The following is a 22,942-nucleotide window of genomic DNA, read 5'->3' on the forward strand; positions in this document are numbered from 1 at the left end:
CAAGTTGGTGTACCTGGTTTTGCTTTTATCCAAAGGCAGTGGATCTCCCCTCGTCTAACTTGGAAAATGCCACTGGCGTTGGCAGGTGAGACTTTGAAGGCCAGACCTCTTCCCTGCAGATAGAAATGTGTGAAAATGGAGAGAAGTGGCAGAAATCAAATATTCCCATCTGGATTTCCCTTGGGCCGGATGGCGTGAAAGCACAGTTTACTTCACCGGTATCCCTTTATCTAGCCAATGACATGACATCGCTGGAGACTTCAGTCATTATTGCTAATATATGCCTAGTATTCAATGCCTCTCTCCCTATGAGACAGCCGCAACACAAGCCTTCTTAAATTCAAGCGTTCGTGTTAACTCATGAACGAAAACAAAATTGGGAAACCCTCTGTCTCGGGTCACCTGGTGGTTCAAATACTTCCCACAGAAAAAAATACTTTGAGGAAGCAAAGCACAAGGAGATCTGTATAAACATGTGATTGGCCTTGTTCCCATAAATCAGTAGGTCATTACAGTGATGTCAACAGGTTGGCCAGCTTAGTAATGAAGGAAGCAGTGAGGTCTGGAATAGTGTTTTCCTGCCAGTGATTTCTGTTTAAAAATTAAAACGGGGCCCCCAGAGTGAAGAGTCACACTTGGTTTTTGCTTGAACATTGTCCTTACAACTCAGCAGACAACACGGGACCCGTGCCACCCCCCCCCCCCCGTGATACCAGGGGAAGAGATTTTTGTCTACTTAGATTGTCAAATGGGATGAAAGGCCAACGGTATTAAAGTCTTATGGTTGATAGCAGTGCTCTGACCCGGCCAACAACCCAGTTGGGCCTTCTCAAATATTGGTTCTCAGGTTGGGTGGAAGTGAAAAGAATATCATCCTTAACCTTTTCTCATTTTAATTTATTCTACAGCCTCCAAGGCTCTGGGGAAGAACCTCTCCTCCCCTTTGCTGAACCCCGTCGCCCCAGTCCACTTTGACCTCATTTCTTCCTGACCACTCCCACCTGCTGTGGTTTCGCTTCGCTGTCTCTTGCTTCTGAGGAGTTCTTGAGCTTCCACCCAAGGGGGAAACCACACCTCCCTCGGCCACGGGCATCCTGGCATATCCAGAGTTAAAGTTGACCCCACCCTGAGCCGGGCCAGGGTGCACTGGGGAAGCTGGTCTGACGTGTGGGGGTGATGTGCCAAGAGAAGTAAATGAGCCTGGGTGGGGCCCGAGATAAGACAGGGTAGACCTGTGCTCTGAACCCAGTTTCCTCATTTAGGAGTCTCTCTGGAAGTCCAGTTTCTTCAGAGAACCCGAGGCTTGGAAGAATTTGATTTTTCTCTTTGGAAGCTGACCCTATTCAACTATGGGATTGGTGTGCTATAGGCCAGAAGTGTGACACATGAGGGAGTTTGATACAGACTTGGTCTCTAGTCTCAGGTGTTTTAATGGTTGTTTTCAAAAGCGAAATTAAACTTGATCTAATTTGGAGGTTTGTGGGAAACCCATTGCCTGGAAATTTGCCAGAGTCTAGGAGTTAACCCTTCAAAAAGCATGAGATGAATCAGGGAAGACCTCCTGGAGATGTGATTTTTAAAAAACTCTGAAGGTGGGGAGAGCTGTGGTTGGATATAAAGTGGGAGGAAGTTCCAGGCAGGAGGGAGGGATGAGAGCCAAACACAGGGAGGTTGACCTGAAAACAGGTACCTGGTTCTTTCTCTGCTTGGGTCCCGCAGGGGACGAGTTGACTTAGGTCGGCCAAGATCCTAATACCGGCCAGAGGGTAGGAAGACTTAGCCTCTAGAGAAGCAACGTGACCCGGTGGAAGGAGCACGGGCCTGGAAGTCAGATGTCATGGGTTCTAACTCCCGTCCGCCTGTCTGCTGTGTGACCTTGGGCAAATCACTCAACTTCTCTGGGCCTCAGTTACCTCATCCGGAAAATGGGGATTAAGACTTCGAGCCCCAGAAGGGACAGGGACCGTGACCGACCTGAATACCTTGTATCTCCCCCAGCGCTTAGAACAGTGTTTGTCACATAGTAAGCGCTTAACAAATACCACAATTGAGTCCTTTTTCCTGTAGGCCACTGGGTGGCGCTTAGTACCTGTCCATATCACTGAACGTTCACCAGAAAGGCCAGGGAAGTCCGAGGGTCATAGAAATCATTCTTTCATTCAATCGTATTTATTGAGCGCTTACCGTGTGCCGAGCACTGTACTAAGCGCTCGGGAGAGTACCATACAACGGTAAAGAGACACATTCCCTGACCACAACCAGATTACTGGACACTGAAGCTTTGGGGTTGTATCTTGTTAAAGTTTCCCAAGGAGCACGGTTAGCTTTGAGTGCCAGCCTGTAGCCTTCCACTGACCTTAGTAGTGCCCCAGCCCAGACCCCCTCCTTCTTCCAGTGCCACCATAGGGCTGGACAAGAGCAGGGAGTGGAATTGAGATGTGACATGATGATCCCACAGAAAAAAACACCCCTCTTCACCTCCAGCCCGATTTCTCTCTGACCCAGGGACCAAGAGCCCCAGAAATTACTGTTCCACCTTCATATCCGGCGGACCATCACTCACCTTATCTTTTTTATGGAACTTAAGTACTTACTATGTGCCAGGCAGTGGAGTACATACAAGATATTCAGGTTGGACACGGTCCCTACCCCACAAATGGCTCACAGTCTGAATCTCCATTTTGCGGATGAGATAACTGAGGCATAGAGAAGTTGAGTGACTTGCCCTAGGTCATACGACAGTAAGTAGTAGAACTGGGATTAGAACCCAGGTCCTCTTTTTTTTTTTTTTGGAATGGTATTTGTTAAGTGCTTAGTACGAGCTGCTTCTCATAGCACTTACTATGTGTAAGCACCAGTAGGTACTAGGGGAGATGCAGGAAAATCAGGTCAGACACGTGGGGCTTCCCAGTTTAAGTTAGAGGGAAAAGAAGCAGGGAAGGGAAGAGAAGAGAAGTGGCCTAGTGGATAGAGCACAGGAGGGAGGGAAGGGGAGAGAAGAAAGGGAGAGAAGGAGGGAAGGAAGGCAGGAGGGAGGGAAGAAAGGGGAGGGAAGAAAGAGAGAGAAGGAAGGAAGGAAAAGGAGAGAAGAAAGGGAGAGAAGGAGGGAGGGAAGACAGGGAGAGAAGGGAGGAGGGAAGAAAGAGGAGGGAAGGGGAGGGAAGAAAGGGAGAGAAGGAGGGAGGGGAAAAAGGTAGAGAAGAAAGGGAGAGGAGGGAGGAAGGGAAAAAAGGGAGAGGAGGGAAGGGGTGGAAAGAAAGGAAGAGAAGAAGTGAGAGAAGGAGGGAGGGAAGAGAGAGAAGAAAGGTAGAGGAGGAGGAGGAAGGAAAGGGGAGGGAAGAAAAGGGAGAGAAGGAGGAGGGAGGGAAGGGAAGGGAAGGGAAGAGAGGGAGGGAAGGAGAGAAAGGAGGAGGAGGAGGGAGAGGGAGAGGGCCCCTGTCAGGCGTCAGGGCGGAGCTTGGAGTGGCGAGCATAGGGGCGGCCGTTGGCGGGAGAGAAGGGCGGAGCGGGGACCGAAGGACCCACCCCAGAGACCCCCGAAGCCGCCCAGCCCCGAAGCGGGCCCCAAGCGGCCGAAGGGCAGCGGCCCATGGAGCGGTGGCGGGGGCGGGTGGCGCTGGTGACCGGCGCCTCGGGGGGCATCGGCGCCGCCGTGTCCCGGGCGCTGGTGCGCCACGGCCTCAAGGTGGTGGGCTGTGCCCGCGACGTGGGCAAGATCGAGGTGAGCCCCCCGCGGACGGGCAAGGGGCAGGGGGCACCGCCGGGTGGGGGCAGCCCTATCTACCCCGGCTCCGGGCAGCAGCTTCTGGAGGGACAGTGGGGTCCTGACCGTGGGGGGGACACCCTTGGGGCCATGGAAAGAGGTCTCTGGGGGGGTGGACGGTGACCCCTGGGGGGGTGGACGGTGACCCCTGGGGGGGTGGACGGTGACCCCTGGGGCCACATGGTGGGTGACCCCTGAGGGGAGAGAGAGTGATCCCTGGAGGGTGAAGAGGGCCATCCCAGGGGTGTGGAGGGTGACCCCCCTGACAGTGTGGTAGTGACCCCTGGGCAGCGGAGGGTGACCCTCTGAGGATTTAGAGGGTGATCCCTGAGGGTGTGGAGGGTGACTCCTGAGGGTGTGGAAAGTGATGCTAATCATCATCATCGTGATTATGATTATGGTATTTGTTAAGCATTTACTAGGTGCCAGGGACTGTACTAAGCGCTGGAGGTATGGAGAGGGACCCCTGACAGTGTGGAGAGTGATCCCACGTGGGACAACCTGATCACCTTGTATCCCCCCAGTGCTTAGAACGGTGCTTTGCACATAGTAAGCACTTAACAAATGCCACCGTTATTATTATCCCTCTGGTGCATGGAAAATGATCCCTGGGGGTGTGGAGGGTGACCCCCTGACAGTATGGGGGTGACCCCTGGGGAGTGGAGGGTGACCTCCTGAGGCTGTAGAGGGTGATCCCTAAGGATGTGGAGGGTGACCCCTGATAGTGTGGAGAATGATAATAATAATAGTCATTACGGTATTTGTTAAGCACTTACTATGTGCCAGGCACTGTACTAAGTGCTGGACCCTGGAGGTGTGGAGAGTGACCCCCGGGGGCTTGTAGGGTGACCCCTGACAGTGTGGAAGGTGGTCCCTGGGGGCATAGAAGATGACTCCTGACAGTATGGAGAGTGACCCCTGAGGGCGTGGAGAGTGATTCCTTGGGTGATCTCTGGGGACATGGGGAGTGACCCCAGGAGGCATGGAGAGTGACCTCTTGGGGCATGGAAAGTGACCCCCTGATGAGGTGAAGGATGGACCCTGGCTGGGGGCATGGTGGGTAACCCCTGGCGATGTGGACAGTGATCCCTGGGGGCTTGGAGGGTGATTCCTGTGGGCGTGGAGAGTTCATTCATTCATTCATTCAATCGTATTTATTCAATCGCATTTATTGAGTGCTTACTATGTGCAAATCGCCTAGTGATCCCTGAGGTCGTGGAGAGTGACCCCTGGGGGTGTGGAGAGTCATCCCTAGGGTTGCGGAGGGTGGCCCCTATGGAGGTGTGGGGCCTGGGGACCTAGGACAAGCAGTTGTTGGACCAGGTTCCATCTATCACCCTGGTCACTGTGAGAAAGTAGCAGAGGGGTAGTCCTTGGAGAGAAGCAGCATGGCGTAATGACTGGAGCCTGGACCTGGGAGTCAGAAGGTCATGGGTTCTAATCCTGGCTCCGCTACTCGTCTGCTATGTGACCTTAGGTAAGTCACTACACTTCTCTGGATCTCAGTTACCTCATCCGTAAAATGGGGATCGAGACTGTAATCCCCACGTAGGACAGGGACTGTTTCCAACCCGATTGGCTTGTGCCCACCCCAGCCCTTAGTACAGCGCCTGGCACATAACTGGCGCCTAACAAATACCATTGTTATTATTATTATTGCTATTATTACTAGAGGCAGGGGAATAGATGGGATGACCTTTGGAAGGCTAACCCCATATAGATGTCAGTGCCCTTCCTCCCTTGGGCCCCACTGTGGCAGAGCCTATGTGTCAGAGAAGCAGGGTGGCATAGCGGATGGAGCACAGGCCTGGGAGTCAGAAGGACTTGGGTTCTGATCCTGGCTCCACCACACACCTGCTGTGTGACTTTGAGCAAGTCACTTTTCTTTTCTGGGCCTCAGTTACCTCATCTGTAAAATGGGGATTAAGAGTGTGAGCCCCATATGGGACAGGAACTGTGTCCAACCCGATTTACTTGTATCTACCTCAGTGCTTGGCACATAGTAAGCATTTAACAAGTACTAGGGCTCTGAGATCTGGGGCTCCTGGACCATCTATGGCACCTGACTCAGAGCTCGGCCCCTGTCAGAGGGTGGCGTCATTCATTCATTCGGTTGGTCATTTTTATTGAGCACTCACTGTGTACTGAGCACTGTACTAAGCACTTGGGAGCATACAGTATAACAACAGACATGTTTCCTGTCCACAACAAGCTTACAGTCTAGAGGGTCAGAAGCTGGTCCCGTTTTATGGGCAAGTCCCTGCCCCATCTGGGCTTGTGAAAGAAGCTCAAGGAAAGTCTTGGGGATGAAAAAGGGACAAAAGGAAGGAGAGAGGAGGAGGGCAAAATGTTGGTATTTGTTAAGCACTTACTATGTGCAGAGCACTGTTCTAAGCGCTGGGGTAGACACAAGGGAATCAGGTTGTCCCACTTGGGGCTCACAGTCTCAATCCCCATTTTACACATGAGGGAACTGAGGCACAGAGAAGTGAAGTGACTTGCCCACAGTCACACAGCTGACAAGTGGCAGAGCCGAGATTCAAACCCATGACCTCTGACTCCAAAGCCCGTGCTCTTTCCCCTGAGCCACATTGCTTCTTCATTCATTCAATCGTATTTATTGAGCGCTTACTGTGTGCAGGGCACTGTACTAAGCTCCAAGAGGCACTGGAGACCTCCCACCTCCATCGCTAGAGTCTCCAGCTGCTGTGATTTCTCCTGCAGGGGTTTGGGCAGGACTCCCAACCTCACTCCCTCTAGTTCCCTGTTAAAACCCAAACATGGCTGAAGAGACCCAAAATTTGTTCTTCTCAACTCAATATTTCTTTACAGCCCATCTGCCACCTACAGACCCCATCCCACCCTTCCCTAAAATCCCTTCCCTCTCTTCACCTTTACTACAGTGGAAAGTTTCAGCTCTGGAAAAGGGGGTCCATAAAACCTGTGAGGTTATGATGTTGAAGAGGATGATGATGTTTATTAAGCACTGACTCTGTGCCAAGCACTGGTGTAGATACACAATAATCAGGATAAACACAGTCCCTGTCCCAGATGAGGCTTCCAATCTGAGAAGGAGGGAGAAAAGATACTTTATCCCTATTTTATAGATAAGGCGGAGAAGTTAAGTGACTTACCCAAGATCCCGCTGCAGGCAAGTGATAGAACCCGGATCTCCTGACTCCGTTTCCCAGGTGGTTTCCACTAGACCATGCTGCCTCCTTGGCCTTGGGGGAGAAATTCAGACATGTGGACCACCCCTCCCCTGAATGGGCTGCCAGGTCGGGGGTTGGGGGCAGGGCTCTAGGGTGATATGAGTGTGTTGGGGGTGTACACCATAAATCTCTCCTTCAGTTGTTTATTCACCAAGCAACTTGTCTCAAACCTTAGTGTCTGTGCCCTTTGGGGGTGTAGGCCAGAGACATGGCTCTCTCTCGTCTCCCATTTCCTCACCCAATCCCAGGGAGGAGGGAGGGAAGAGGAATGAAAAGGGAGAAGGGAGGACTAGTAGGTACTGGTCTGGAAGGGATGAAAGGAAGGAGGGATCGATTGCCTTTCAAACCTGATGTCTCTTATTCAGGCCTCTCCCGCTCCTTACAGCTCCCTCCCTCCAACCTCTACCCTCTCCTTCCCCGCCCTCCGCTGTCCACCGCCACCTCAGCTTCCCCACAAGCCCACCCAAGTCACTCCTGCCTCTGGGTTGGAGGATGAGGAAGTTGGGAGGGCAGGCTCTAATCCTAATAATAATAATTATGGTATTTGTTAAGTATTTACATATCCCAGGCACTGTACTAAGCGCTGGGGTGGATATCGAGTTGGCCCCAGTCCCCATCCCTCACAGGCCTCACAGTCTTCATCCCCATTTTACAGATGAGGTAACTGAGACAGAGAGAAGTGAAGCGACTTGCCTAAGGCCACACAGCAGATAAGGCCACACAGCAGAGAAGTGGCAGAGCCGGGATTAGAACCCATGACCTTCTGACTCCCAGGTCCGTGCTCTCTCCACTACGCCAGGCTGCTCCTCAGGGGAAGACCCCACACCTCCAGGACGCCGACCAGGCTTTCAGGCGGGATCGGCAGAGCCTCGGTGAGGGGGCTTGGCCCTGCTGCGGCCCCCCTGAGGTGCTGCCACCCGACCCCTCCCCCTGCCACTCCACCAGGGGCCTCCTTCCCACCCCCTGTGTGGTGGGGGAGGGAGGAGAGAGGAGGAGGGTGAGGTGCAGGGTGACTTGCAATATTCCCGCCCCCCATCCCAGCTTGAGGGTGGGGCCTCAAAGAGAACCCAGGAGTCCAGACTCCTTGTCTTCCTCCCTGAGGACTCCGAACCTGGAGGGAAGGGGAAGGAGGGAGGCAAAGTCCGAGGGGGCGGCCTTTGAGTCCCTGCAGGCACAGGTGGAGCTCATCATCCTCTCCTTCTGGATCTGGTTGGAGGCCTGGCAGAGTCGGGACCCAAGCTGCCTGCAAGAGTAAAACAGGGGAAGCAGTGTGGCCTAGTGGAAAGACCACGGGCTTGGAAGTTAGAGGGCTTGTGTTTTAATTCTGGCTCCACCGCTTGTCTGCTGTGTGACTTATCTGCTCGATGCCTCAGTTTTCTCATCTGTAAAATGGAGATTCAAACTTACTCCTTCCTACTTAGACTGTGAACCTTATGTGGGACAGGGACTTTGTCCAACCTGATTACCTTGTATCTCCCAGCACTTAGAACAGTGCTTGGCACATAGTAAGTGCTTAATAAACACCATAATCATTATTATTATTATTACCCCAGTACTTAGAACAGTGATTGGCACATAGTAAGCATTTAAAAAGGACCATAATTATCATTATCCCAATGCATGGCTTCTTTTAAGTGGGGCCACCTGATTTCTTTAACACTCTGCCTGGTTTCTTCCTGCTCAGTCACCCCCTAAATTGTGCTTAATACAGTGCTCTGCATACAGTGAAAGCTCAGTAAATACGATTGATTGAACGAATGAATGCTTTGTATCTTTGGCGTCTCTCCAGATTCTCTGGGCCTTGGAAGGGTCATAGGGACCGACTCTCAGCTTTTGTGATCGTAGCAAAGCTGGATGAGAACTGATGATAATAATCTGGACCTTGTTAAGCATCTACTATGTGCCAAACACTGTGGTAGGTACAGGATAATTAGAGCTGGCATAGGTTCCATCCCACATGGGGCTCACACTCTCAAGGGAAGAGAGAACAGGTATTGAATCATTGAATCCCCATTTTACAGATAAGGAAACTGAGGCACAAGGATGTTTAGTGATTTGCTCACAGTTCTATGACAGGGAGAGTCAGAATTAGAATAATAATAATAATAATTGTGGTATTTAAGTGCTCCAGGATCACGCAATGCCCAAGGGACATTGGATGCTCATTTCTGGGCAGGATGGCTATTCTGGGTCTGGGTTTGAGTCTGCCGTCTCTCCCCACGGGGGTCTCCGGGTGGGACCGCTAACTCTGCTGACTGCTGTGCTCCCCGCCAGCCCCCATGGAGGAACCCCAAGGGGGGTACTCCCTGCCCACCTGCCCAGTGGTTGATTGACATCTTGAGGATGAAAATGAGATGACTGACAGGAAAGCCCTTTGGAAAATAATAATGATTATGGTATTTGTTGAACGCTTACTATTCACTCAATCATATTTATTGAGCGCTTATCGTGTGCAAAGCACTGCACTAAACACTTGAATAAAGCGTATTTTTGGATATGTAATAATAGTGATATATATAATAGTAATATATATTATGTGCCAAGCACTGTTCTAAGTACCCAAGCACCATCTGAAATTCAAGGTGGGAGGCTGGTGTGGGCGTGGGCTGGCCTGACGAAGCCCATCAGCCCAGCGGGGTGGGAGTCCGGACTCACAGGGCCACCGGGAAGCAGGTTCCGTGTCCAGTGGACTGCTCTGACTGGACCTCTCCTCCCCAACCTTCCCCCAGAAACTTGCAGCAGAGTGTCAGAGCGCTGGCTTCCCGGGGACCCTTGTCCCTTATAAATGTGACCTGTCCAGTGAGGAGGAGATCCTGTCCATGTTCTCGGCCATCCGAACCCAGCACCGAGGCGTGGACATCTGCGTCAACAACGCTGGCCTCGCCCGGCCCGAGCCCCTGCTGACGGGCGGCACGGAAGGTTGGAGGGCCATGCTGGACGTGAGTGAAGAGGGTCCGAGACCACCATGAGCCCCGTCCTCCAGGGAAGGTCGGGGGTTCAAACCTGAGGCCCTTTTGCTTCTGGTCAGGGCTGGGGGGATAATAATAATACCAGTAATAATGATGAAGATATTCGTTAAGCACTGTTCTAAACGCTGGGGTACATACAAGCTAATCAGGTTGGACACAGTCCCTGTCCCACATGGGGTTCACATTCTCCATCCCCATTTTCCAGATGAGACAACTGAAGCTCAGAGAAGTGAAGTGACTTGTTCAAGGTCACATAGCAGACAAATGGTGGAGCCGGGATTAGAACTCATGACTTTCTGACTCCCAGGCCTGTGCTCTACCCACGAGGCCATGCTGCTCCTCTCAAGAACTTGGGCAGTGCCCCTGGCCCTCTGCTGAGAGAAGCTCCGGACAGGGCCCTGTCCTGTCAGGATTGGTGGTGGGGCGAAGGCTGGGAAGTTGTCCGAGTTCTCAACTGTGAGCTCATTTTAGACTAGGAGCTAGTTGTGGGCCGGGAATGTGTCTATCTGTTGTATCATGCTCTCCCAAGCGCTCAGTCCAGTGATTTGCACACAGTAAGCGCTCAATAAATATGATGATATGAATGAAGTTCCCTCTCCTCTCCAGCTGAACGTGCTGGCGGTCAGCATCTGCACCCGGGAAGCCTACCGGTCCATGCAGGAGCGGAACGTGGACGACGGTCACATTATCAACATCAGCAGGTCCGGGGCCCGGGGAGGACTGGGGGTGGACACAGGCTTCCCTTCTGCCATCCGGAGGCACGGCCCCAACCGGGTGCCCTCCTTTCGACCCAGCCCCACCCACGGGCACTGAGCCCCTCGATACAGGAGCCGAGGCGTTCCTACCCCGGCTCCAGTCTTCTGGGCCGCAGGGACCCCAGCCCCGCAAGTTGACCCGTGAGGCCAACTGAGAGCGCATCTGGTCTGGCTCGGATTCGTGTCCCAGCTGGCCACGGCCTGGGACGGGTGGCGTAGCAGATAGAGCACGGGCCCGAGAGTCACAAGGTCGTGGGTTCTAATGCCAGCTCCACCACTTGTCTGCTGTGTGGTCTTGGGTAAGTCACTTCACTTCTCTATGCTTCAGTGACCTCGTTTGTAAAATGAGGATTGAGACTGTGAGCCCCACATGGGACAGGGGACTGTGTCCAACCTGATTTGCTTGTATCTACCCCAGTGCTTAGTACAGTGCCTGGAATATAGTAAGCACTTAACGAATTCCACTATTATTAGTAGTAGTAGTAAGTGATCTGGCCAGCTGAGTCCCAAGTCAGTCAGTCATATTTATGGAGCGCTTACTGTGTGCAGAGCATTGTGCTAAGCGCTTGGTAGAGTACAACCCTCCAGTTATCGTCCTATCTCCCTACTACCCTTCCTTTCCAAAATCCTAGAACGAGTCATCTACAATCGATGCCTAGAATTCCTTAACTCCCATTCTCTCCTAGACCCCCTCCAATCTGGCTTCCGTCCCCTCCACTCTACCGAGACTGCTCTCTCTAAGGTCACCTGTGACCTCCTTCTTGCCAAATCCAATGGCTCCTACTCCATTCTGATCCTCCTTGACCTCTCTGCTGCCTTTGACACCGTCGACCATCCCCTCCTCCTCCTTACCTTATCTCACCTTGGCTTCACGGACTCTGTCCTCTCCTGGTTCTCCTCTTACCTCTCTGACCGATCATTCTCGGTCTCCTACGCTGGAGCCTCCTCCCCCTCCCATCCTTTAACTGTTGGAGTTCCTCTAGGGTCAGTTCTCGGCCCTCTTCTGTTCTCCATTTACACTCACTCCCTCGGTGAACTCATCCGCTCTCACGGCTTTGACTACCATCTCTACGCAGATGACACGCAGATCTACATCTCCGCCCCTGTCCTCTCCCCCTCCCTTCGGGCTCGCATCTCCTCCCGCCTCCGGGATGTCTCCGCCTGGATGTCGGCCCGCCACCTAAAACTCAACATGAGCGAGACTGAGCTCCTCATCTTCCCTCCCAGACCCGGTCCGCTCCCAGACTTCTCTATCACCGTGGATGGCACGACCATCCTTCCTGTCCCGCAGGCCCGCAATCTCGGTGTCATCCTTGACTCGTCCCTCTCGTTCACCCCACACATCCTATCCGTTACCGAGACCTGCCGGTTTCACCTCTACGATATCGCCAAGATCCGCCCTTTCCTCTCCACCCAAACGGCTACCTTACTATTACGGGCTCTCGTTATATCCTGGCTAGACTACCGTGTCAGCCTTCTCTCTCACCTCCCTTCCTCCTCTCTCGCCCCCCTCCGGTCTATTCTTCACTCCGCTGCCCGGCTCATCTTCCCGCAGAAACGATCTGGGCATGTCACTCCCCTTCTTAAACAACTCCAGTGGTTGCCTATCGACCTCCGCTCCAAACAAAAACTCCTCACTCTAGGCTTCGAGGCTCTCCATCACCTCGCCCCTTCCTACCTCTCCTCCCTTCTCTCTTTCTACCGCCCACCCCGCACGCTCCGCTCCTCCGCCGCCCACCTCCTCACCGTCCCTCGGTCTCGCCCATCCCGCCGTCGACCCCTGGGTCACGTCCTCCCGCGGTCCCGGAATGCCCTCCTTCCTCACCTCCGCCAAACTGATTCTCTTTCCCTCTTCAAAACCTTACTTAAAAATCACCTCCTCCAAGAGGCGTTCCCAGACTGAGCTCCTCTTCCCCCTCTACTCCCTCTGCCATCCCCCCTTTACCTCTCCGCAGCTAAAGCCTCATTTTCCCCTTTTCCCTCTGCTCCTCCACCTCTCCCTTCCCATCCCCACGGCACTGTACTCGTCCGCTCAACTGTATATATTTTCGTTACCCTATTTATTTTGTTAATGAATTGTACATCGCCTCGATTCTATTTAGTTGCCATTGTTTTTACGAGATGTTCTTCCCCTCGACGCTGTTTAGTGCCATTGTTCTTGTCTGTCCGTCTCCCCCGATTAGACTGTAAGCCCGTCAAACGGCAGGGACTGTCTCTATCTGTTGCCGACTTGTTCATCCCAAGCGCTTAGTACAGTGCTCTGCACATAGTAAGCGCTCAATAAATACTATTGAATGAATGAATGAATACAACCAAACAATAAATGGACATATTCCCTGCCCACAATGAGCTTACAGTCTAGAAGGAGAGACAGACATTAATAGAAATAAATTATGGATATGGACATAGGTGCTGTGGGGCTGGGAGGCGGTGATGAGTAAAGAGGTCAAGTCAGAGCGACACAGAAGGGAGGGGGAGAACAGAAAAGGAGGGCTTAATCAGAGAAGGCCTCTTGGAGGAGTTTTCTGGCTTGGGCTGGAGAGCATGGCTCAGGCTGGAAATCCAGGGCCCGGTCCCAGCCCCCTGCCAAGGTGGGGGCACCTTGGCACCTTGGTCTCAGAATGGGGCCTCAACCAACATATAAGAGGCCGTGTGGGCTGGCAGCCCACAGACCGTCAGCTAGGCACCGCGGTACCCTCCGGAAAAGAGTCTTGGACCCTCTTGTTGGGAACGGCAGCTTCCGTTCAGTGGTCACCATGGGCCCAGCCTCCAGGGCACTGGGGGAAATCCAAGCTAAGGGACCGAGGGCACCATGGGATCCTCGGGTTGCCCTGAGCTGGCTCTCCTGGGCAGGATCCTGCCACTCCTGTTCCTCTCCTCTCAACCCCCAACTCTTGGGTGGCCTGGTGGCTAGGTGGGTGGGTCCTACCCTAGCCCTCCTCAAGCCCTGCCCTTGCTGCCCCTTATGCCATGTTCTTCCCACTCCTCCAAGCCCTATCTTTCCTAGGCCTCACCCTCCCTGCCCCCCTCGCTGCTCCCCCATCCCCATCCTGTGCCCTCCCACCACTCATACCATACCCTCCCCATCTCCCATGCCTCCCAGTACCCCTTCACCCCGCCCTGGGACCCCCACTGATGATGTGTTCCCCTGGAGCCTGTTCTCTGGGTTACTGAACCTGATATGGGGAGTGGGGGTGCGGCTGAGCGGGACAAGAGGTGTCTGGGCGGAGAGTTGGGGTGCAGGTAGAAGGACGGGAGGCATCTGTGTGGAGAGTTGGGTGCCGCTGAAAGGACAGGAGGTGTCTGTGTGGGGAGTTGGGGTGAGGCTGGGGAGACAGGATGGGTCTGCATGGGGCCCGATGGGGCTGGCTTGCCTTCTGCTGCCTTCACAGCATGTCCAGCCACCAGGTGGTCTCCCAGCCGCTGGCCAACTTCTACGAAGCCACCAAGTGTGCGGTGATGGCGCTGACGGAGGGGCTGAGGCAGGAACTGCGCGAGGCCAAGACCCACATCCGGGCCACGGTCAGTCACAGGCCTCTCCGCTTAGCTCCTTGTGGGCAGCGAACGGGTCGACAACTCCATATTGGACTCTCTCGAGCACCTTAGTACAGCGCTCTGCACACAGTAAGCGCTCAATAAATACGGTTGAATGAATCGAATGAATGAATGAATGACAGCCCATTTGTTGTCTTTTGGCCTGAGGGAGGGAGAACTGGGAGTGAGTTCTCTGTCCTTCTCTCCCCAGAGCATCTCCCCAGGGCTGGTGGAGACCGGCTTCGCCTTCAAACTCTACAGCGACGACCCCGGGAAGGCAGCTGCTACCTATGAGAACATCCAGGTTGGGGGGTCGGGGGGCTGGACTTTGGGGGGCCCGAGGAAGGGACCGGCACGGGGCAGGGGCTGGGGGCTCAGGAGGGTCCTTCCCCTTGGTCTGCCCTCCTCTTACTGCCCTCACGACTGACCCCTTGCAGTGTCTCAAAGCGGAGGATCTGGCTACCGCTGTCGTCTACGTGCTTAGTGCCCCGCCCCATGTCCAGGTGAGTCCATCTGGCTGGACATCAGGGCTGACCAACAGAACTGTTGCTCAATAGAACGATATTGTTCTAGCCTGCTCTCCCAAGCGCTTGGTACAGTGCTCTGCACCCGGCAAGAGCTCAATAAATACCATCGACTGACTGACTAAATTGCTGAGAGTGAGATCTAGGGGTGTCCCTGTGGGTTCGAGGAGGCCCGGTAGTTGCAGGGGGAATAGGTGGAGGGGGAGGCGGAGAGGCAGGTGAGGCCGGAACTGATTTTATTGTGGCATGTAAAGCTGTAATTTATTTGTCTCTCTTTCGGTTAATTTATTCAATCGTATTTATTGAGCACCTACTTTCATTCATTCAATCGCATTTATTGAGCGCTTACTGTGTGCAGAACATTGTACTAAGCATTTGGGAGAGTACGATCCACTCGAGCTAACTTATTGCGCACTTACTGTGTGCAGACCACTGTACTAAGCACTTGGGAGAGTATGATACAATAATAGACACATTAACTGCCCACAACATGCTTATAGTCTAGAAGGGACTGTAAGCTACTGTGTGCAAAGCACTGTACTAAATGCTTGGGAGAGTACAATGTAACAGTAAACAAACACATTCTTGCCTTCACCTCCAGCCCTTGCCCCCTCCTCCTCACGCAACCCCCTCTTAGCAGGAGGAGCCAAGAGGGAGTTGGAACTGGTTCTGGGGTACTGAGCTCCAGTCAGTGTGGGCGGGGAATCTGTCCGTTATATTAGTGTGCTGTACTCTCCCAAGTGCTTAGTACAGTGCCCTGCACACAGTAATCACTCAATAAATACAAGTGATTGATTATGGGAACGCTTAGACTCTAAGCTCACTGTGGGCAGGGAAGATGCCTGTTATATTGTTCTAGTGTACTCTCCCGACCGCGTAATGCAGTGCTCTGCAGGCAGTAAGCACTCAATAAATACGACTGTTTGTTTGAGTGCGAGACACTTGGACTGTAAGCTTGTTGTGGGCAGGGAAAGGGTCTGTTATATTGTTCTATTGTACTCCCCCAAACGCTTAGTACAGTGCTCTGCACGCAGTAAATGGTTGATAAATACGATTGACTGATTGACTTAGCTGTCTTCACTGCGGCCCTGGTCGGCGGCAGGCCCCAGACTGGGTGAAGCCCGGGAGTCGGGGTGGGGGTCGACGAGCTGGCCACCTGCCCCGTCCCCCACGCCAAGCATGGGTCCCCTGAGCTGATGTCCCCCGAACTGACCGCCCAACCCGAGGCCCGGAAGCTGCCTGTCCCCAGCGGGACGCCGATGCCTCTCCTTCCAGATCGGCGACGTCCAGATGCGGCCGACAGAGCAGGTGTCCTAGCGGTTGGGGAGGAGCTGGACCGTGGGGGACGGAGCCCTCCCTGGCTCCCCTCGGGACCGACCCACTGACCCCGGGATGACTCTTCAGCCCATCGCCGGGACCCCCTGGACCAGCAGAGGTGGCGGAGGCTGCCTGGGGGTGGGGGTGGGGGAGGAGGGGTGGCCAAGCTACGGGGGGTGGGGGGAGTAATAGGTTACTCAGTGGCTTGTTTCCTCTTGCCCCCTGACAATTTAAAACTAAAAAAACCCAAATTGGGACTCCGACTTTTGTCCCCCAGCATTGTCCGGGAGGCTGGGGGAGTCCTGGCGATGCAGGCCTTGGGGCCCTTTAATAATAATAATAAATGTGGAATTTGTTAAAAGCTTACTATGTGCCAGACACTGTACTAAGCGCTGGGGTGGATACAAGCAAATTGGGTTGGACACAGTCCCTTGTCCCACGTGGGGCTCAGAGTCTCTATCCCCATTTTAGAGATGAAGTAACTGAGGTCCAGAGAAGTGAAATGATTTACCCGAGGTCACACGGCAGACTAGTGGTGGAGCGGGGATTAGAACCATGACCTTTTGAGTCCCAAGCCCCCACTCTATCCTCTACACCATGCTGCTTCAATGGACTGTAAGCTCACTGTGGGCAGGGAATGTGTCTGTTGACGGTTGCATCTTCGTCTCCCAAGCAATTAAGACAGTACCCTGCACCCAGTAAGCACTCAATAAGACTGTGAGCCCGTCATGGGTTCGAATCCTGGCTCCACCACTTGTCAGCTGTGTGACTTTGGGGCAAGTCACTTAACTTCTCTGTGCCTCAGTTACCTCCTCTGTAAAATGGGGATCAAGACCGTGAGCCCCACGTGGGACAACCCGATCACTTTGTATCCCCCAGCGTGGGAAGCAGCGTGGCTCAGTGGAAAGAGCGTGGGCTTTGGAGTCAGAGGTCATGAGTTCGAATCCCAGCGCGGCCACTTGTCAGCTGTGTGACTGTGGGCAAGTCACTTCACTTCTCTGGGCCTCAGTTCCCTCATCTGTAAAACGGGGATTAACACTGTGAGCCCCATGTGGGACAACCTGATTCCCCTGTGTCCACCCCAGCGCTTAGTACAGTGCTCTAAGCGCTCAATCAATACGATTTCGTGAAATACGATTGAATGAATGACTGAAAGGGAGGCTCCCCCCCTTCCCAGCCTCCCGGACAACGGAGAGAGGCTCGCCCGGCCCCGCCGCTGCTCCGCGCTGGACCTGCCGGCTCCCTCCCTGCCGGCAGGTGTCGCGGCGGGGCGCCGAGCGGTCCGGTGGGGCGGGCTGGGCGCGGCGCTCGTGCCCACCACTTCCGGCACCTCTATGGTGGCGGAGCGGGCGGGGCCCGGGGCGGGCGGGGAGAGCCGGGTGGCGCACGTGGGGGCTGCGGGCGCTGCCAACAGGGGGCGCTGCCTAGCGGGGGTGCTGCCAATAGGGGGCGCTGCCCACCGGACGCGCTGCCAGCAGGGGGCGCTGCCCAGCGGGGGCACTGCCCACCGAGGGCACTGCCCACCGGACGCGCGGGACTTTGCCCTCCACGTGTCAGGTGCGAGCCTCGAGCGTCCCCCGGCCCCGCGTTTTGTCCTGCGGTCCCTCCCTCTCTCCCTCCCTCCCTCCCTCCCGCGCAGGCAGGGGTCGGCCGGGGCCGGCCGGGTGGGCATCCCCCTCCCCGGTGCCCCTCGGGTGGCAGAGCGGCGGGCTGGCGGGCCTGGGGGGCGGGGGCGGGGGCGGGGGCGGGGCGGCCGGCCGGCGGGGGCTGGGGCTGGGCTTCGCCCGCCGCTGGCTGTCGGCCGGCCGACCCCCCTCCCCGCCCGGTCCCGGCGGTGCCCGGCGGTGGGTGCCACCCTGGCAGCGGGCGCCACCCTGGCAGCGGGAGCCGGAGGTCCGGCCGGGGGGCGCCGAGCTGCGGCGGCTGCTGGACGACGACCTGCCGGGCCGGGGGCGGGGGCGGGGGCGGCCGGCAGCGGGCACCGAGGTCCTTTTCGGGGTGGCCCCGTGCTCCCTGGCCCTGCTCGCCGCCCGGAGGACCGCGTCCCGGCTCTTCCTCAAGGCGGCCCGGGGACCCGCCGCCCCCCGGCCGGACCTGGCCCGCCTGGCCCGGAGCGCCGAAGCCCGGGGGGTCCCGGTGCGGACCGTCCCCCGCAAGGTCCTCGACGGGCTGTGCGGGCACGAGGTGCACCAGGGGGTCTGCCTGGAGGTGACGCCCCTGCAGCCGAGGAGCTGGGCCGAGATCGGGCGAGGCGGGACGGAGGAGGACGATGGAGAGGGGCCGGGGGGCCGGCCTCGGCTGTGGCTGGTCCTGGACAGGATCCAGGACCCCAGGAACCTCGGGGCCGTGCTTCGCACCGCGCACTTCTTGGGGGTGGATGAAGTCATCTCCGGCCTCGGCAACAGGTGAGCTCGCTGCCAACTTTGGGGCCCGGGCGCCGGATTGAAGAAATGAGAAGGACGGTCCGGCAAGCCCTTCCTCGGTGCCAGGCGCCGTACCGAGCGCCGGGCCGGATGCGGGCAGAGCGGGTGGGGACGCGGTCCCCGTCCCACGTGGGGCCCACGGTCACGATCCCCATTCGGCGGACGGGGGACCCGAGGCCCGGAGAAGAGAAGCGACTCGCCCGAGGCCGCACGGCGGGCAGGCGGCGGAGCCGGGAGCAGGACGCGGGTCCCTCCGACTCCCGGGCCCGAGCTCTACCCACCACGCCGTGCGTCCGTCCAGTGTCCCCTGTCGGATTCGGAGGTTTCGCTTTTTGAAAAGAATAAAAATTCACGGCATTCTGTGAGCGCTTACCGCGGGCCGGGCCCCGTCCCGAGCGGTAGATACGAGCTGATCGGGTAAGACGTGGCCTGGCGGCTCCCGGTCTTCATCCCCGTTTGACGGACGAGGGAACCGAAACCCAGAGAAGCCACTCGCCCAGGGTCACGCAGCAGACAGGTGGCGGAGCCGGGATTAGAACCCAGGCCCTGACTCTTTCCACTCTACCTGCCCTCCGTCACCATCGGGTTTGGAGCGCTGAGAATTGGATCCGCCCCCGGGGCCTGCCCTGTCTCGACCCCGCGTTTATTCGAAGGGCCGAGTGGAAAAGTGGGGGGGGGGGGGGAGAGGGGAGGGGAGGGGAGGCGGCGTTGTGTGCCAAACTCATCCCTGCTGTGGTCCCCGCAGCTGCCCTCTGACCCCCGTGGTGAGCAAGGCCAGCGCCGGAGCCCTGGAGGTCTTGCAGGTGTACGGGGCCGACGACCTCCCGGCACTGCTGAAGGTGAGCTGCGGCTGGCAGAGGAGCTGGGGGGCGGGGAGCCCCCCGGCCCCTGAAGGTCAAGACGTCCGGAGCCGACGCGTCCCCCCGGTTTCATCCTGTCCGAAATGACCCTCACACCGCGCTGTCCGCCTCGTCCAGATCGGGCCGTGTTTCTTGCGAGGCGCACGAGAGGGCAGTCTTGGTCCGCCGCGGGGCAGGGCCCTGCCCGGGGGGGTCGGGGTGGGCGGCGGCGGGGGCTACTTGATAGTTCCCAGACCCCAAATAAACGCCCCCAGCCTTCCGGCCCTTTGGCCTCCGAGGCCGTGAGCAGCAGGACTCCTCCGTGGGAGAGCCACCGTCACTCAGCCTCCGGAAACCCGTCTACGGAAGCTGGTCGTGGGCAAGGAATGCATCCGTTGGTTGTTTTGTCCCCTTCCGAGTGCTTAGTACGGTGCTTTGCCACGTAGAGCTCAGTAAATACGATCAAATGAATGGATGTTATATGGTAATAATAATATTGGTATTTGGTAAGCGCTTACTGTGTTCTAAGCGCTGGGGTAGATACAGGGTAATCAGGTTGTCCCACGTGGGGCTCACAGTTAATCCCCATTTTACAGATGAGGGAACTGAGGCACCGAGAAGTGAAGTGACTTGCCCACAGTCACTCAGCTGACAAGTGGCGGAGCCGGGATTCGAACCCATGACCTCTGACTCCAAAGCCCGGGCTCTTTCCACTAAGCCACGCTGCTACTGTCCCGAGTGCTTAGGGCAGTGCCGTGCACACAGTAAGCACTCAATAAATAACGATCGAGTGAGTGTCATATTGTACTCTCCCAAGCACTGAGGACAGTGCTCTGCACCCGGTGAGCACTCCATAAATACAACTGAATGAACGTTGTATTCTCCCAACCGAAAGAACTCAAAAATGACTGACCGATCGACTGGAACAACCTCACGGTGAGAGGGCCGTGTCGTTCAGTCTCTGGGCTCACAGTTGGTTGTGGAAAGGGATTATGAATACACAACTCTATAATATTATAATCTCCCAGCTCAGTGGAAAGAGCCTGGGCTTCGGAGTCAGAGGTCATGGGTTCGACTCCCGGCTCCGCCACTTGTCAGCTGTGTGACTGTGGGCAAGTCACTTCACTTCTCTGGGCCTCAGTTACCTCAGCTGTAAAATGGGGATTAACCGTGAGCCTCACGTGGAACAACCTGATTACCCTGTATCTCTCTGCACATAGTAAGTGCTTAACAAATACCAACATTATTATTATTATTATTCTATTATTATTATTATTATTACAGCTCTCTGCACCTGGCAAGTGCTCAAAAACAATTGATTGACTGAGGGGATCAACTTCTTCCAATCTGCTCTGTGGGCTGCCTTGGCCTTTCTCTCCTGCCCTCACCCCAGCTCCTGCTAGGTGGAATACGCTTTGGGGAAACCAGGAATCCTGTTCTCCTTCCTCCTTAGGCGAAAGCAGCGCAGGGGTGGACGGTGGCCGGCACCGTGGATTGCTCGGAGCCCAGGACCCCCGTGCTCGGTTGCCTGGACTTCCGCTGGGACCGGCCCACCGTTCTCGTGATAGGTAGGTGATGGCGGGACCCGCTCCCCGCCAAGGACCCCCCTCCTCCCCCCCCCCATTGCTCCCCTTCCACGAGTTTGAGGCTCCAAAATGGAAAATAACCCCTGACAGGAGGTGGAAGCCCGTGAGGACTGAAGTCACCGTCTGGGACCCGCTGACCCCTCTCTGACCTCTCTCGGCCTTCGTCCGGCAGGGAACGAAGGCTCCGGGCTATCCGCAGAGGTCAAGGACGCCTGCCAGGTTCTGCTGAACGTCTCTCCCGGGCGGGAGATAACCTCGGGGATTGAATCTTTGAACGTCTCAGTGGCCGCTGGTAACGCTTCTTCTCCTCCCTCCTCCCTGCGGGTTCGTCTTTCCTCCCGTTCCCCTTCCCTCTCTTTCCCTCCCCGTTGCTTCCGCCTCCGCCATCGAGGCTCCTGTCTACACAGGTATCATCCTCCACTCCATCTGCAGTCAAAGGAGAGGCCTGTGACCCGTGCCTCACGGGCCTGGGGAGGAGTCCACGGAGCCACCGAGAACTTTGGAGCCCGGATTCCGAGGGGAAGCAGGGAGTTCCTTGTCCCGGTCAACACTGGGCGGGTGGGGGGAACGTGAAGGTCGGTGACGGAGACGCCGGATGGGCTTCGGTCCGGGCACGAAGATGGAAGCGGGCCGGGTCGAGAAGCCGCTCGAAGGACTTGCCAGTGACGTGGGGGCGCTTGTACTCCCTCATCCCCGCCGGTGGTGTTCCCCTTCAGTCTCGGTGCAGAGCGCTTTGACCATCCAAGAGACCGCATCCTAGTGCCGCTCTCGTGCCGGAGCACCAGGGGCCAGCCGGTGGTGATCCGGGAAGCTACTTCGGTAGCCACTGTGGTCTTCGCGGGCCACGTGAGCCACTTATTTTTCAGAACTTGTTCTGGGCTTGTCTACCTCGCGGCATGCTGTAGACGGAAGTTTTCACCACCGATGGCCCAATCCCAGCAGGTCCTCCCTTACATCTGGCTATTTCAACCTCCCCCGACCCCTTCTCCCTCACCGTGGTTGGACTTTGAGCGGCGTCTACAGATTTACTTGTCCTCTGAGCCCGGGAATGTGGGATTTTAGGGGCGCAACATCTCTCTGTCGTGGGGTTAAATGGTAGATGCTTCCATCTGCGCGTGCTCTAAACATTAAAGTGAGCGTTGGAGCTTCTGTTGGGTTTTTGTTTTGAGAGTATGGGGTTCAAACCAAAGAGCCTCTCCCCTTCCAGTGCCTGGGGCTGGAGTGGGGTACGGAGGGTGTGGCACAGGCTGCTGCTCTTCAGCTCTTGATACTAAGTCAGACCAAAACACCTCACATCCCCCCAGCCTGATAGCGAAGGGAATTTGGTTTTACATTCACATGCAGGTAAGATACACAGTAAATTGCTACTACCAGTCCAGAGAAGTTGGGAGGAAAGAGTAAGCGTGTCATATGCTGTTCATCATCTCCGTTTTACAGATGAGGGAACTGAGGCTCAGAGAAGTGAAGTGGCTTGCCCCGGGTCACAGGGGAGACAATTGGCGGAGCCAGGATTAAAACCTCTGACTTCCAGGCCCCGGGCTCTTTCCAACATCCGCTTCTCACCCGCTTCTTCCATTTTGGCTCACATGCCGTGAACCGGGAGGGAGGTGCTCCAGCTCTCTGTGCCTTGTTTGGGGGGAACTTGGCCCTGAATCCCAAAACCTGTCCCCAACTACCTGGGCACGGAATGCCTCCTTCATTCATTCATTCAATAGTATTTATGGAGTCCTTAGTGTGCAGAGCACTGTACTAAGCATTTGGAAAGTGCAATTCAGCAGTAGAGACAATCCCTGCCCACACCGACTTTACAGTCTAGAAGATAATAATGGTACTTGTTAAAGGCTTACTATGTGCCAAGCAGTGTTCTAAACACTAGGGTAGGTACAGGGTTATGAGGTTGTCCCACTTGGGGCTCACAGTCTTAGTCCCCATTTTTCAGATAAGGTCACTGAGGCACAGAGAAGCTGTGACCTGCCCCAACTCACAGAGCTGATAAGTGATGGAGCAGGAATTAAAATCC

General features: G+C 55.7%; 2 protein-coding genes across 3 annotated transcripts; both read left to right on the forward strand.

Annotated features, from left to right (window-relative positions):
- Positions 1-3,448: 3,448 nt before the first annotated feature.
- DHRS11 (dehydrogenase/reductase 11) lies at positions 3,449-16,464 on the forward strand. 2 transcript variants are annotated; one of them, XM_003431418.5, is made up of 7 exons: positions 3,453-3,721; positions 9,705-9,914; positions 10,551-10,645; positions 14,092-14,221; positions 14,445-14,537; positions 14,671-14,736; positions 16,033-16,464. In XM_003431418.5, exons 1-7 carry the CDS (start codon positions 3,590-3,592, stop codon positions 16,072-16,074), a joined length of 768 nt encoding a protein of 255 aa, XP_003431466.2. In that variant the 5' UTR covers positions 3,453-3,589; the 3' UTR covers positions 16,075-16,464. The 2 variants fall into 2 exon arrangements, with proteins under 2 accessions (XP_028938185.1, XP_003431466.2); XM_029082352.2 differs by lacking the exon at positions 14,671-14,736 and having other exon boundaries at positions 3,449-3,721.
- MRM1 (mitochondrial rRNA methyltransferase 1) lies at positions 16,150-22,071 on the forward strand. Its single transcript, XM_029082517.1, has 7 exons — positions 16,150-16,192; positions 17,332-17,631; positions 17,840-18,479; positions 19,243-19,336; positions 20,790-20,904; positions 21,095-21,214; positions 21,330-22,071. Exons 1-7 carry the CDS (start codon positions 16,150-16,152, stop codon positions 21,371-21,373), a joined length of 1,356 nt encoding a protein of 451 aa, XP_028938350.1. The 3' UTR covers positions 21,374-22,071.
- Positions 22,072-22,942: the final 871 nt, after the last annotated feature.

The sequence above is a fragment of the Ornithorhynchus anatinus genome, chromosome 17, assembly GCF_004115215.2.
Source record: "Ornithorhynchus anatinus isolate Pmale09 chromosome 17, mOrnAna1.pri.v4, whole genome shotgun sequence".
In the NCBI taxonomy this organism is placed as follows: Eukaryota; Metazoa; Chordata; class Mammalia; order Monotremata; family Ornithorhynchidae; genus Ornithorhynchus; species Ornithorhynchus anatinus.